Raw genomic sequence first — 12,427 nt, 5'->3', positions numbered from 1 at the left:
TGTTTCCCTGTAGGATTCCAGCAAAAGTCCAAAAACAATGAAGAAGTTTCTTCCAAAAAGGAAAACTGAGAGAAAACCATCAGATGAAGAGTTTGTTATCCGGAAAAGTAAGTGTGGCCTTCCTCTTCTCTTTGGAGTCATCTCCACAGAACCTTGAGAACAGGGGGTGCTGGTGGCTAACAAGGTACCCATGGCACAGCAATGTGCCCTGCTGGCCAAGAAGGCCAATGGCATCCTGGGGTGTATTAGGAGGATGTGTCCAGCAGATCAAGGGAGGTTCTCCTCCCCCTCTACTCTGCCCTTCTGAGACCTCATCTTGAATACTGTGCTTAGTTTTGGGCTCCCCAGTTGAAGAGGGACAGGGATCTGCTGGAGAGGGTCCAGCAGAGGGCTACAAGGATGATGAGGGGACTGGAGGGCATGGCTGATGAGGAGAGGCTGAGGGACCTGGGGCTGCTTAGTCTGGAGAAGAGAAGACCGAGAGGGGATTTGATAAATGTTTCTAAGTATCTGAAGGCTGCCAGGAGTGGGGGGGGACAGGCTCTGCTCACTGCTCCCTGGGGTAGGACAAGGAGCAATGGGTGTAAGTTGCAGCACTGGAGGTTCCAGCTCAACGCAAGGGGGAACTTCTTTCCTGTAAGGGTCAGACAGCCCTGGCACAGGCTGCCCAGAGAGATTGTGGAGTCTCCTTTTGTGGAGCCTTTCAAGGCCTGTGTGGATGTGTTCCTGTGTGATCTGTGCTAGATTGTGTGGTCCTGCTGTGGCAGGGGGGTTGGACTCGATGATCTCCTTGGGTCCTTTCCAATGCCTAACATCCTGTGAGCCTGTGAACAGCTTTGCTTCTGGTTCTGGATGTGACAGGATGCTCATGTGGGTGACACAGCCTACCTGCTGCTGAGCATGGAAGGCTTCTGGAAGCACACCAGTCCTCAGCTTCTGAGAGATCCCTTCCCAGTTATGCTGCCACCCTCCTTGTGATTTCTAGCACCAGGTCATGGGTCCTGGCTGGTCTTGTTCTAGATACAAAGCCAAAGAACTACTTCTGAGCTGTTAAAAGGTGCAGTAAAACTGCACATCAGCAGTCACAGAATTAACCAGGCTGGAAAAGACCTTTGAGATCACTGAGTCCAACCTATCACCTAACACCTTCTCATGAACTAACCCATGGCACTAAGTGCCTCATTCAGCCTCATTTTAAACACCTCCAGGGATGGTGACTCCACCACCTCCCCAGGCAGCCCATTCCAATGCCAATCACTCTTGCTGTGAAGAACTTCTAACACCTAGCCTGAACCTGCCCTGGCACTGCTTGAGACTGTGTCCTCTTGTTCTGTTGCTGGTTGCTTGGGAGAAGAGGCCAACCCCACCTGGCCACAGACTCCTTTTAGGTAGCTGTACAGAGCAATAATGTCTGCTCTGAGCCTCCTCCAGGCTGACCACCCCCAGCTCCCTCAGCCTCTCTTCACAGGGCTGTGCTCCAGCCCTCTCACCAGCCTTGTTGCCATTCTCTGGACCCATTCAAGCACCTTAACATCTTTCTTAAACTGAGGGGCCCAGAACTGGACACAGTGCTCAAAGTAATCAGCAAACTGAGAATGGGACAAGCCTGTACCTGGCCATGCCAGCAGGTCCTGATCAGTTCCCATGGGGGATCAGAGGAAAAAAACCCAAGGCCCTACCCCCTTGCTGGGGTGCTCACCTGCAAACTGGGATGTCCTGAGAGTTCCCTGAAGTTCATTTTGGACAGTTCTTGGAGGTTTGACATGAAAGTCCATGGTCACTCAGTGGTCCTCTCCCTCAAGAGGACAGCACTGGGCTGAGGCTGGAAATGAAGACTTCACATTTCCAAGCCCTGCTCTGATGTGACTGTACCAGACCCCTCCTAGCAGGGCTGCTCTGCTAACCCATCTTCTGATGCTGCTTGCAGCTGAAGTCAGGCATCACCCAGTTAGTTTTGCTGAGCTGAGCAGCTAGAAGTGCATGACATGGCACTGAAAGGCCAGAGAGCGACAGGGACCTCAGAAAGGAATTAAGCAAAGTCCCAGAGACAGTGGCAGTCAAGGATACAGCACACACTTCACCTAAGGCTCTTGGGAGTAAAAGTTGGGAGAGGTGGAGCCAGATCTGTCATCTGCAATGTTTTCCTGCAGGTACTGCTGCACTGGAAGAAGATGCTCAGATCCTGAAGGTGATCGAAGCGTACTGTACCGGAGCAGGCTTCCAGCAAGCTCTCAGCTCAGGTGGGCACATAACCAGATTCTTTAGTTTTCCCTCTGCCTGCAACACTGATAAACCCCTCTGGGAAAAACCAGCTGCTTGCATCAGCCAGCAGCAAGAGTCATGCTAGGAAACTGTGTGGTATTCAATCTTCAAGATAAGGGAGCTTCATCTACCTAGCGGTTTACTTGCCATTGTTTTTCTTCTAAACACAGAGGATGCAGCAGGTAGGAGGGCAGATGAGGCACAGCTATTTCACAGCACTTGTTAGGAATTAAGCAAACCTAAGTCAGTGCCTGTGGCTGTCAGCACTGAGAACCTGATGGTAATCTCAGGTTGCAGATAGCTTTAGAAAGGAAGCATGAATATTATCTCTCAATCAGCTGCATGCTGAAGAACTGAGCTGCTTCATAAGAACCTAGCTGATGTCTTCAGCTCTGGAAATAAAGCTCTTTGTCTGTTGCTGGTGAGGTGTCAAATGAAGTCACTGAGCTATCAAATAATGGTGCATCTCTAAAAGGGAGGGGCATGGTTCTTCTGAGACCTCTTGACCCTAATAGGAGATTTTCATTTATAAGTCATGATGGAGCTTTAGCTGCAGTGAGTGCCCTTGGAAACGTTCCTCTTGCTGCTTTAGCTCCAGCTTGGTGTTAGGTATAAGCCTGACTTTACATCTGGTAGATAGTGGGGGGGGGGGGGGTTGCTGCTTGAGCTCCTGCATCCCCAGCCTGCCCCAGGCTTGCACAGGAAGCAGGCAGAACAGAATCACATAAAACATCCAGCTGGAAGAGGCCTCAAAGCTCATCCAGTCCAACCCTTGACCCAGCACTGAAGGCTCAACAATAAACCATAGAATCATAGAATCAACCAGGTTGGAAGAGGCCTCAGAACTCATCCAATCCAACCCTTGACCCAGCACTGAAGGGTCAACACTTAAGCATAGAGTCAACCAGGTTGGAAGAGGCCTCAAAGCCCATCCAGTCCAACCCTTGACCCAGCACTGAAGGGTAAACACTAAACCATAGAGTCAGCCAGGTTGGAAGAGAACTCCAAGCTCATCCAGGCCAACCTAGCACCCAGCCCTAGCCAATCAACCAGACCATGGCACTAAGTCCCTAAGCACAAGATGCACAGGCTGCTTCAACACCTGCAGGGAAGGTGACTCGACCACTGCCCTGAGCAGAACATTCCAATGTTTGAGAGCCATTTCAGGGAAGAAGTAGTTCCTAATATCATCCTGAACCTCCCTTGGTGCAGCTTGAAACCATTTCCTCTAGTCCTGTTGCTTGTCATCAATGGGAAGAGTCTGAGCCCCTACTTCTCTCCAAGCTCTCCTCAGGAAGCTGCAGAGAGCAAGGGCTGCATTTGCTATGCTGTCTCTGGACATCAGGGAAGCTCTCCCTTGTTCCTTCCTGATGAGTGATTCTTGTTCACAGGCTCCCGTAAAGACTCCATCCCCCAAGTCCTCCTTCCTGAGGAAGAGAAAATCATCATAGAGGAAACACGAAGCAATGGCCAGACAGTCACAGAGGAAAAGTAAGTGTGGCTGCTGGGCTCCTGCACATCCCCTCCCTGCTTTGTCAGAGAATCATCAAAGTGGTTTGCTTGGAAAAGGCCTCTAAGGTCATCAGGTCCAACCATCAACCCAACACCACCATGGCCACTAAACCACGTCCCAAAGTGCCGTCATGTCCACACACCTCCAAGGATGGGGACTCCACTGCCTCCTTGGGCAGCCTGTGCCAATCCCTGACCACTCTTGCAGCAAAGACATTTTTACTGATCTCCAACCTAACCCTCCCCTGGCACAATTTCAGCTATTTCCTCTCGTTCTGTCACCTGATACTAGGGAGCAGAGCCCAACCTCACCTCACTGCAACCTCCTGTCAGGGAGCTGTAGAGAGCTCTCCCTTCATCTTCCTCTTCTCTAGACCAAACATCCCCATCTCCCTCAGCTGGTCCTCCCCAGCCCTGTTGTCCAGATGCTTCACCAGCTTCATTGCCCTTCTCTGGACGTGCTCTAGCGCCTCAAAGTCCTTCTTGGACTGAAGGCCCCAAAACTAAACAAAATACTCAAGGTATAGCTTCACCAGTGCTGAATACAGGGGAACACTGTCCTGGTTCTGCTGGCCACACTATTGCTGATCCAGGCCAGGGTATTGTCCTTCTGAGCCTCCTGAGCATACACTGGCTCAGGGCTTTCCAGTTTTCATAGAATCACAGAACCAAGCAGGTTGGAAGAGACCTCCAAGATCATCCAGTCCAACCTAGCACCCAGCCCTGGCCAATCAACCAGACCATGGCACTAAGTGCCCCAGTCAGGCTTGGCTTCAACACCTCCAGGCACGGCCACTCCACCACCTCCCTGGGCAGCCCATTCCAATGCCAATCACTCTCTCTCACAACATCTTCCTCCTAACATTCAGCCTAGACCTCCCCTGGCACAACTGGAGACTCTGTCCCCTCATTCTGTTGCTGGTTGCCTGGCAGCAGAGCCCAACCCCACCTGGCTACAGCCTCCCTTCAGGGAGCTGCAGACAGCAATGAGCTCTGCCCTGAGCTTCCTCTGCTGCAGGCTGCACACCCCCAGCTCCCTCAGCCTCTCTTCACATGGCTGTGCTCCTGGCCTCTCACCAGCTTCATTGCCCTTCTCCAAACACCTTCCAGCACCTCAACATCTCTGTTGACTTGAGGAGCCCAGAACTGGACACAGCACTCAAGGTGTGGCCTGAGCAGTGCTGAGTCCAGGGGCAGAATAACCTCCCTTGCAGTGTAAAGAAGGAAGCCAAAGCCCCAGACTTTTGTGATGACTTACAGATAGCAGAGCAGGGAGTTTTGCTTGAGTTTTGACAAAAGTGACTTGTAAATACTCCTGGGTTGCATTTCCAGAGTCCCTTCACAGAGAGAAGTGATAGAAGCAGCTTGGCGCTTGCAAAGCAGAAGCTGGAAGCACCTTCCCCAGCAGGACCTTGCTCACAGGAGCTCCCATGCTGTCGTTGTGTTGCTGCACTCCAGCTCTTTGGGTTTGATTTTCTTTGCATTTCTTTTTGCAGGAGCCTCGTTGACACTGTTTATGCACTGAAAGATGAAGTCAAAGAACTGAAGCAGGTAATTTGAGTGGGATTGTGCTGAGAGTTGAGCAAAAGCCAACCAGGCTGCACTGGGTCGTTGTCTTCAATTGGTCATGCCTAGCCAAAGTCTGATGCTGGTGCTGTCCTGTGGCTCCTGGAATCAGCTTTGGGTTTCTCCTGGTTTAGCTTCCTGGAGCAGCTCACCACACAGTCCCTTGAGCAGCAGAGCAAGCAGGAGAAGAGGAGTAGTGGTCTTTGTAGTAACATAAGACTTGACCCTACTCTAAAAGCTCTTCTACCTTGAGCATGCATCTTTTAGGGGTGTGATGCTACCAGTTCTTGTAGACTCAGAAGAAATGTGTCCTCTTCCCCTCCAGCCCCAAGCCTGGAAGTGGGACACCTCCCACTAGAACAGGTCACTAAGGACTCATCCAACCTGTCCTTGAACACCTCCAGGGAGGGAGCAGCCACAACCTCCCTGGGCAACCTGTGCCAGTGTCTCACCACCCTCACTGCAAAGAGCTTCTTCCTAACATCCAGTTTCAATCTCCCCTCTGCCAGTTTAAACCATTCCCCCTTGTCCTGTCATTACAAGACCTTGTCAATAGTCCCTCCCCAGTCCTCCTGTAGCCCCCTTCAGATCCTGGAAGGCCACTATAAGGGCTCCTCAAAGCCTATTTATTTCTGATGTACTTTTTAGTTCTTTCTTCTGTAATTTTGATTTATTTCTTAAGTATCTTTTGATTTACTTCTTATATCCTTATTTATTTCTTACATATTTCTAATGTAATTCTTAGATATTTTTTAATTATTTCAGAAGTATTTTTATTTCTTATTAATTTCTTTGTTATTTCTTATGTATTTTTTGTTGATTTCGTCTGTATTTCTTAGTTATTTCTTCTGTATTATTTATTTCTTATGTATTTTTGTTGTTTTCTTCTGTATTTCTTAGTTATTTCTTCTGTATTATTTATTTCTTATGTAATTTTTGTTGTTTTCTTCTGTATTTCTTAGTTATTTCTTCTGTATTATTTATTTCTTATCTATATTTTGATCATTTCTTCTGTATTTCTTAGTTATTTCTTCTGTATTATTTATTTCTTATGTATTTTTGTTGTTTTCTTCTGTATTTCTTAGTTATTTCTTCTGTATTATTTATTTCTTATCTATATTTTGATCATTTCTTCTGTATTTCTTAGTTATTTCTTCTGTATTATTTATTTCTTATGTATTTTTGTTGTTTTCTTCTGTATTTCTTAGTTATTTCTTCTGTATTATTTATTTCTTATGTAATTTTTGTTGTTTTCTTCTGTATTTCTTAGTTATTTCTTCTGTATTATTTATTTCTTATCTATATTTTGATCATTTCTTCTGTATTTCTTAGTTATTTCTTCTGTATTATTTATTTCTTATGTATTTTTGTTGTTTTCTTCTGTATTTCTTAGTTATTTCTTCTGTATTATTTATTTCTTATCTATATTTTGATCATTTCTTCTGTATTTCTTAGTTATTTCTTCTGTATTATTTATTTCTTCTGTATTTTTTTTATTTCTTAGTGATTTCTTAAGTATTTTTAATTTCTTAGGTATTTCTTAATTATTTTTAAATATTTCTTATGTATTTCTTTTTTATTTTTAATGTATTTAAGTGTTTTTATTTATTTCTTCTTTTTTTTAATTTCTTCTCTATTTCTTATTTACTTAAGTTTTTCTTATTTATTTCTCATGCATATTTATTTATTCATTTACTATTTCTTAAGTATTTTTAATTTACTTCCTATGTATTTTTTATTTATTTCTTCTATATTTCTTATTTATTTCTTGAGTATTTTTATTCTTTTCTTCCTTCCTTCTTTCCTCCTTCTTTCCTCCTTCTTTCCTCCTTCTTTCCTCCTTCTTTCCTCCTTCTTTCCTCCTTCTTTCCTCCTTCTTTCCTCCTCCTTTCCTCCTCCTTTCCTCCTCCTTTCCTCCTCCTTTCCTCCTCCTTTCCTCCTCCTTTCCTCCTCCTTTCCTCCTCCTTTCCTCCTCCTTTCCTCCTTCTTTCCTCCTTCTTTCCTCCTTCTTTCCTCCTTCTTTCCTCCTTCTTTCCTCCTTCTTTCCTCCTTCTTTCCTCCTTCTTTCCTCCTTCTTTCCTCCTTCTTTCCTCCTTCTTTCCTCCTTCTTTCCTCCTTTCCTCCTTCTTTCCTCCTTCTTTCCTCCTTCTTTCCTCCTTCTTTCCTCCTTCTTTCCTCCTTCTTTCCTCCTTTCCTCCTTTCCTCCTTCTTTCCTCCTCCTTTCCTCCTCCTTTCCTCCTCCTTTCCTCCTCCTTTCCTCCTCCTTTCCTCCTTTCCTCCTCCTTTCCTCCTTTCCTCCTCCTTTCCTCCTTTCCTCCTCCTTTCCTCCTTTCCTCCTTTCCTCCTTACTTACTTCTCACTTATTTATTCCTGACAATGTAGACACTAGGCTGGCACATTAGCCCCAAACTGTAGCAAGTACCCAGACAATAACCTCACCTTCACACCTTCATTTTAACAGAATTAGTTAGGGTTGGAAGAGACCACAAGGATCAGCCAGTTCCAACCCCCCTGCCACGGGCAGAGACACGCTACCCTAGATCAGCCTGTCCAGAGCCCCATCCAGCTGGGCCTTAAACACCTCCAGGCATGGGGTCTCAACCACCTCCCTGGGCAACCTGTTCCAGGCTCTCACCACTCTCATAGAATCACAGAATCAGCCAGGTTGGAAGAGACCTCCAAGATCATCCAGTCCAACCTAGCACCCAGCCCTATCCAGTCATCTAGACCATGGCACTGAGTGCCTCATCCAGGCTTTTCTTGACCACCTCCAGGGATGGTGACTCCACCACCTCCCTGGGCAGCCCATTCCAATGGCTGAAGCTCCCCACCTCCAGCTTTTAATTTTTTTTAACTCTGCCAGGAGAACAAAAGGATGAAGCAGTGTTTGGAGGAAGAGCTTAAATGCAGGAAGGACTTGGAGAAGCTGGTGAGAAGACTGCTGAAGCAGACAGATGAGTGCAGCAGCAGCAGCAGCAGGGAGGAGACTGGGCGCAAGTCGTCGCTGATCGCCTGAACTGAGGGGGAGAAGCTGCTGGCAGTGGTGTGTTGGAGACCTCAGGTGTTTTGCTTGTTGGGTTATTTTGCTGTTTTGGAAAGCCTCTTCTTGCTCTTTGTTTTGTTGGTTTGGGGGGAATTTTATTTACCAAAAAAAAAAAGAAAAGTCATAGGAAAAAAACCCAAACAAAACCCAAACAAACCAAAACAAAAACAAAGGGAAGTTTTTCTTCCATCCACTAAGGAAATAAAGCAGGAACAATCCATCCCAGCTAAAGCAGTAAGTGAGCGGTCCACGATTCACAATTCGTCTGCAGCAACTAATACCTCACATCCTACCTGCTCCTGGCAGCAGAAGGCAAACTCTGGCTGCTGCTTGCCCCTGGCAGAAAGGGTTGGCAGCAGTTAAGTTTCCTGAAGGAAGCTTAAGCACTTTGCAATGCTCTCATTCTTTTCCGAAGCACCGGTACCTATTTATTGAATGAAAAACATCACTGAGGTGGCAGCGAGCAGCAGCCAAACCAAGTAAATAGAAAGCACCACGCTCCTCGCTTCAGATAATCACAGCTGGGGGAGGCTTTGCCCACCCACTTTCTTTCTCCCTCTTAGTTGACTGTAGCTAACCAGAGCCCAGCAATACTGTGGTTCCCGTGTGGCCTTGATCACTGATTAAAATGTGCAATTAACCTGAAGGCATTTGAACCCCTCGGGGAGGGAAGTCAGCTCTGGAGTGCCTGGCAGAGCGCAGGGGAAGGTCTGGGGCGCAGTGCTGCCTCCTAACAGCTCCATCGGCGCAACAGGTAGCTGCTGTTCTGCTCCAGCCCAACCCTTTTCTTAACGCATGACCCTTGCGTTGTTTTCACGTCCAGTGTCCAGGTATGAGTTGATAGTTTTGCTGTGCTTCCCCTTGCAGGATGTGCTGCTCTCTGGATGAAATGTAAGCACTTGCTTGACAACAACAAAAGGACCCCCAAAAGTGTCGGTTCCTTGCTCCCTTCTGCCCACCCTAAGCATTCCAAAGCTCCTTCCCAAAGCTCAGTGGCCACTTCTCCCCTCCCCCCTCCCCCCGCCCCGATTGCCCCAAAGGGGCTTTCGACTAAGGAAAAAGGAACTTTTTCCCGTGGGATAGGAAAGGGATTTATGTTAATGCTTTGACAGAAGCTGGAATGCTCCTGGGGCAAGGATGTGCAACACACTTCCAGATCCCTGCGCAGCATCTCCAACCCAGCACACAGGCAACATGCATATGTATCAGCTGTCTTCATCTTACTTGGTGTTAGAGCCTAGTTTAGGACTGATGTTCTCCTTCCTTCCTTCCTTAGCAGCATTATAAAAGTAACCTTCTGTTTTTAAAGTTAAGGATAAGTTCTACATATATCACAGGGCAGCGTGGTCCCAGGGTGTGCAGAGACACCACAGCTCAGCACAGTCATCGCCCTTATGTTGGTCGTGAAGGACACAAGAGGCAATAATTGCAGCTCCCTCCTTGCCATTAACATCTAACCAGAGCACAGCAAATGGTGTCTGGGCAGAACTAGGCTCAAAAACATCACAAGGAGTGTGAAAAAGAAACCTTCTCCTTGAGAGACCTGTTCTAGTGGGAGGTGTCCCTGCCTAAGGCAGGAGGTTGGAACTGGATGATCTTTCAGGTCCCTTCCAACCTAAACCGTTCTGTGACTCTCTCTCAATGCCAGCTCTTTCTAGGACAGCCCAGAGGGCTTTTTTTATCCAGCTCTGGCTACATTTGCCATCTCCAGAGCACCCCAGCCGGATGGCAGCTCCCCACACCCACACCCAGGCATGCTTTGGTCAGCAGTCAAGCCCTGCCGGGCTGGATTCCAGGATAACGACCTTCTGGCTGCACTCTGAGCTGGGATGCTGTGCCCGCTCAGCCCAGCACTGACTGCTGCTGCTGCCTGCGCAGAGGTGGGCTGGGGGCCGGGCTGGTGATGTGCAGCCAGTGCAAGGCAGCAAGCAGAGGGCAGTCCGAGGAGAGGGTAGGGCTGTCTCCTCGCTGCGCCCGCGGCTTGGTCCAACCCCCCCCCCCCCCCCCCCCAGCGCTGTGTACATACGCAGATCTGGGAGGTGTCACTCGATGGATGGAGGGCACACTGGGACCGTTTGGATCAAGGGTTTGTCAAGAGCTAGAAGCCAAAAAACGACAAGAAAATAAAACCAAGAGGAAAAGAAGCCATGCCGGATGGACAGCAATGTTCCCACATTTACTTTTGTTTACAGTGCTTTTGTAAATAGGTTCCAGTGAGTCTGTCTTTAGGGAGGATGTTGTGTCAGCTGCCTTCCAGTTTATCTTGGTCATGTAGGTTTCTTTAACTACTTATGCAAGGTCAACTTTTCTAACATGTTTTTATTTTGGACAGGTTTTTTAATTGACATTTTCGACAAATAAAGAAGGATGCAAAAGTTTGCTTCTTAGCTCTCGGTGTTGCTTCCCTTTGTTTCCACCACAAAAAGGCAAAGCCAGGGCCTCCTCTGGCTGTCCCTGGTTTCCTCCAAGTCACAGAAACAGTCAAGTCCCTCAGGAGCACCGAGCCCAACTGAGATCCCTGCTCTACAAAGTGCACCCTAAACCATATTCCCCAAGCACCTCATCCAAACCACCTTGAAATGCATCCAGGGTTGGTGACTCCACCACCTTCCTGGGCAGCACATTCCAGTGCCTGACGACTGTCTCCCTGAAAAGAACTTTTCCTAATGTCCAGGCTAAACCTACGCAGTCACAGCTTGAGGCTGTTCCACTTGCAGCCAGGAGGGCCAAGCACAGACTGGGCTCCATCAGGAGAAGTGTGGCCAGCAGGGCCAGGGAGGTGATTCTCCCCCTCTGCTGTGCTGAGACCCCACCTGGAGTACTGCATCCAGCTCTGGAGCCCCCATTACAACAGGAATGTGGAGATGCTGGAGAGTGTCCAGAGCAGGGCCAGGAGGATGCTCAGAGGGCTGCAGCAGCTCTGCTGTGAGCACAGACTGAAAGAGTTGGGGCTGTTGAGTCTGGAGCAGAGGAGGCTCCCAGGTGACCTTCTTGTGGCCTTGCAGGATCTGAAGTGGGCTCCAAAAAAGCTGGGGAGGGACTTTTGAGGCTGTGAGGGAGTGCCAGGACTGGGGGGAATAGAGCAAAGCCAGAGCAAAGCTGGAGATGGGGAGCTTCAGGCTGGAGGTGAGGAGGAAGTTGTTGAGCAGGAGAGTGGTGAGAGGCTGGAATGGGTTGCCCAGGGAGGTGGTTGAGGCCCCATGGCTGGAGGTGTTTGAGGCCAGGCTGGCTGAGGCTGTGTGCAGCCTGCTCTAGGGTAGGGTGTCCCTGCCCCTTGCAGGTGGGTTGGAACTGGCTGATCCCTTTCAACCCTGACTGATTCTATCATTCTATGTTTCTTGTTCTATCACTACGTCTGAGAAGTGTCCAGCACCAACCTCTCCACAACCTCCTTTCAGGTATGACTATTTCCTGATGGTATCAAACTGGCAGGAATGGCTGACACCTCCTCAGGCTGTGCTGCTGTTCAGTCAGACCTGGATAGGCTGAAGAGTTGGGCAAAGAGAACCTCATGGAGTTCTACAGGGGCAAGTCCTGCACCTGGGGAGGAACAACCTCCCGCAGCAGTACAGGTGAGGGGGCACTTGCTGGGAAGCAGCTCCATGGAGAAAGGTCTCAGAGTTCTGGTGGACAATAAATTATCCACGAGACAGCAATGTGCCTTTGTGGCCAAGAAGGTCAATGCCAGAGCAGGACCACACAATCTAGCACAAATCACAGAGGAACACATCCAGACAGGCCTTGAAAGGCTCCAGAGAAGGAGACTCCACAATCTCTCTGGGCAGCCTGTGCCAGTGCTCTGGGACCCTTACAGGAAAGAAGTTCTCCCTTGTGTTGAGCTGGAACCTCCTGTGCTGCAACTTACACCCATTGCTCCTTGTCCTATCTCAGGGAGCAGTGAGCAGAGCCTGTCCCTCCTCCTGGCAGCCTTCAGATACTTATAAAACATTTATCATATCCCCTCTCAGTCTTCTCTTCTCCAGACTAAGCAGCCCCAGGGCCCTCAGCCTCTCCTCACCAGCCATGCCCTCCTGTCCCCTCATC

General features: G+C 48.4%; 1 protein-coding gene across 4 annotated transcripts in view; it reads left to right on the top strand.

Moving 5' to 3' along the window:
- Positions 1-10,770, top strand: part of ARHGEF6 (Rac/Cdc42 guanine nucleotide exchange factor 6) — a 61,425-nt gene extending 50,655 nt beyond the window's left edge. For all 4 annotated transcript variants that reach the window (XM_064159152.1, XM_064159151.1, XM_064159150.1 and 1 more), the window contains 5 exons: positions 14-107; positions 2,151-2,240; positions 3,654-3,753; positions 5,271-5,325; positions 8,204-10,770. In XM_064159152.1, the coding sequence (XP_064015222.1) occupies positions 14-107; positions 2,151-2,240; positions 3,654-3,753; positions 5,271-5,325; positions 8,204-8,356 (492 nt within the window). In that variant the 3' untranslated portion in view covers positions 8,357-10,770. The remainder of the gene's footprint in view (positions 1-13; positions 108-2,150; positions 2,241-3,653; positions 3,754-5,270; positions 5,326-8,203) is intronic.
- The last annotated feature ends 1,657 nt before the right edge of the window (positions 10,771-12,427 follow it).

This window comes from Pogoniulus pusillus, chromosome 19 (genome assembly GCF_015220805.1).
Source record: "Pogoniulus pusillus isolate bPogPus1 chromosome 19, bPogPus1.pri, whole genome shotgun sequence".
NCBI lineage: Eukaryota > Metazoa > Chordata > Aves > Piciformes > Lybiidae > Pogoniulus > Pogoniulus pusillus.
Note: the sequence above shows the minus strand (reverse complement) of the source record. Positions and strands in the feature narration are given on the sequence as shown.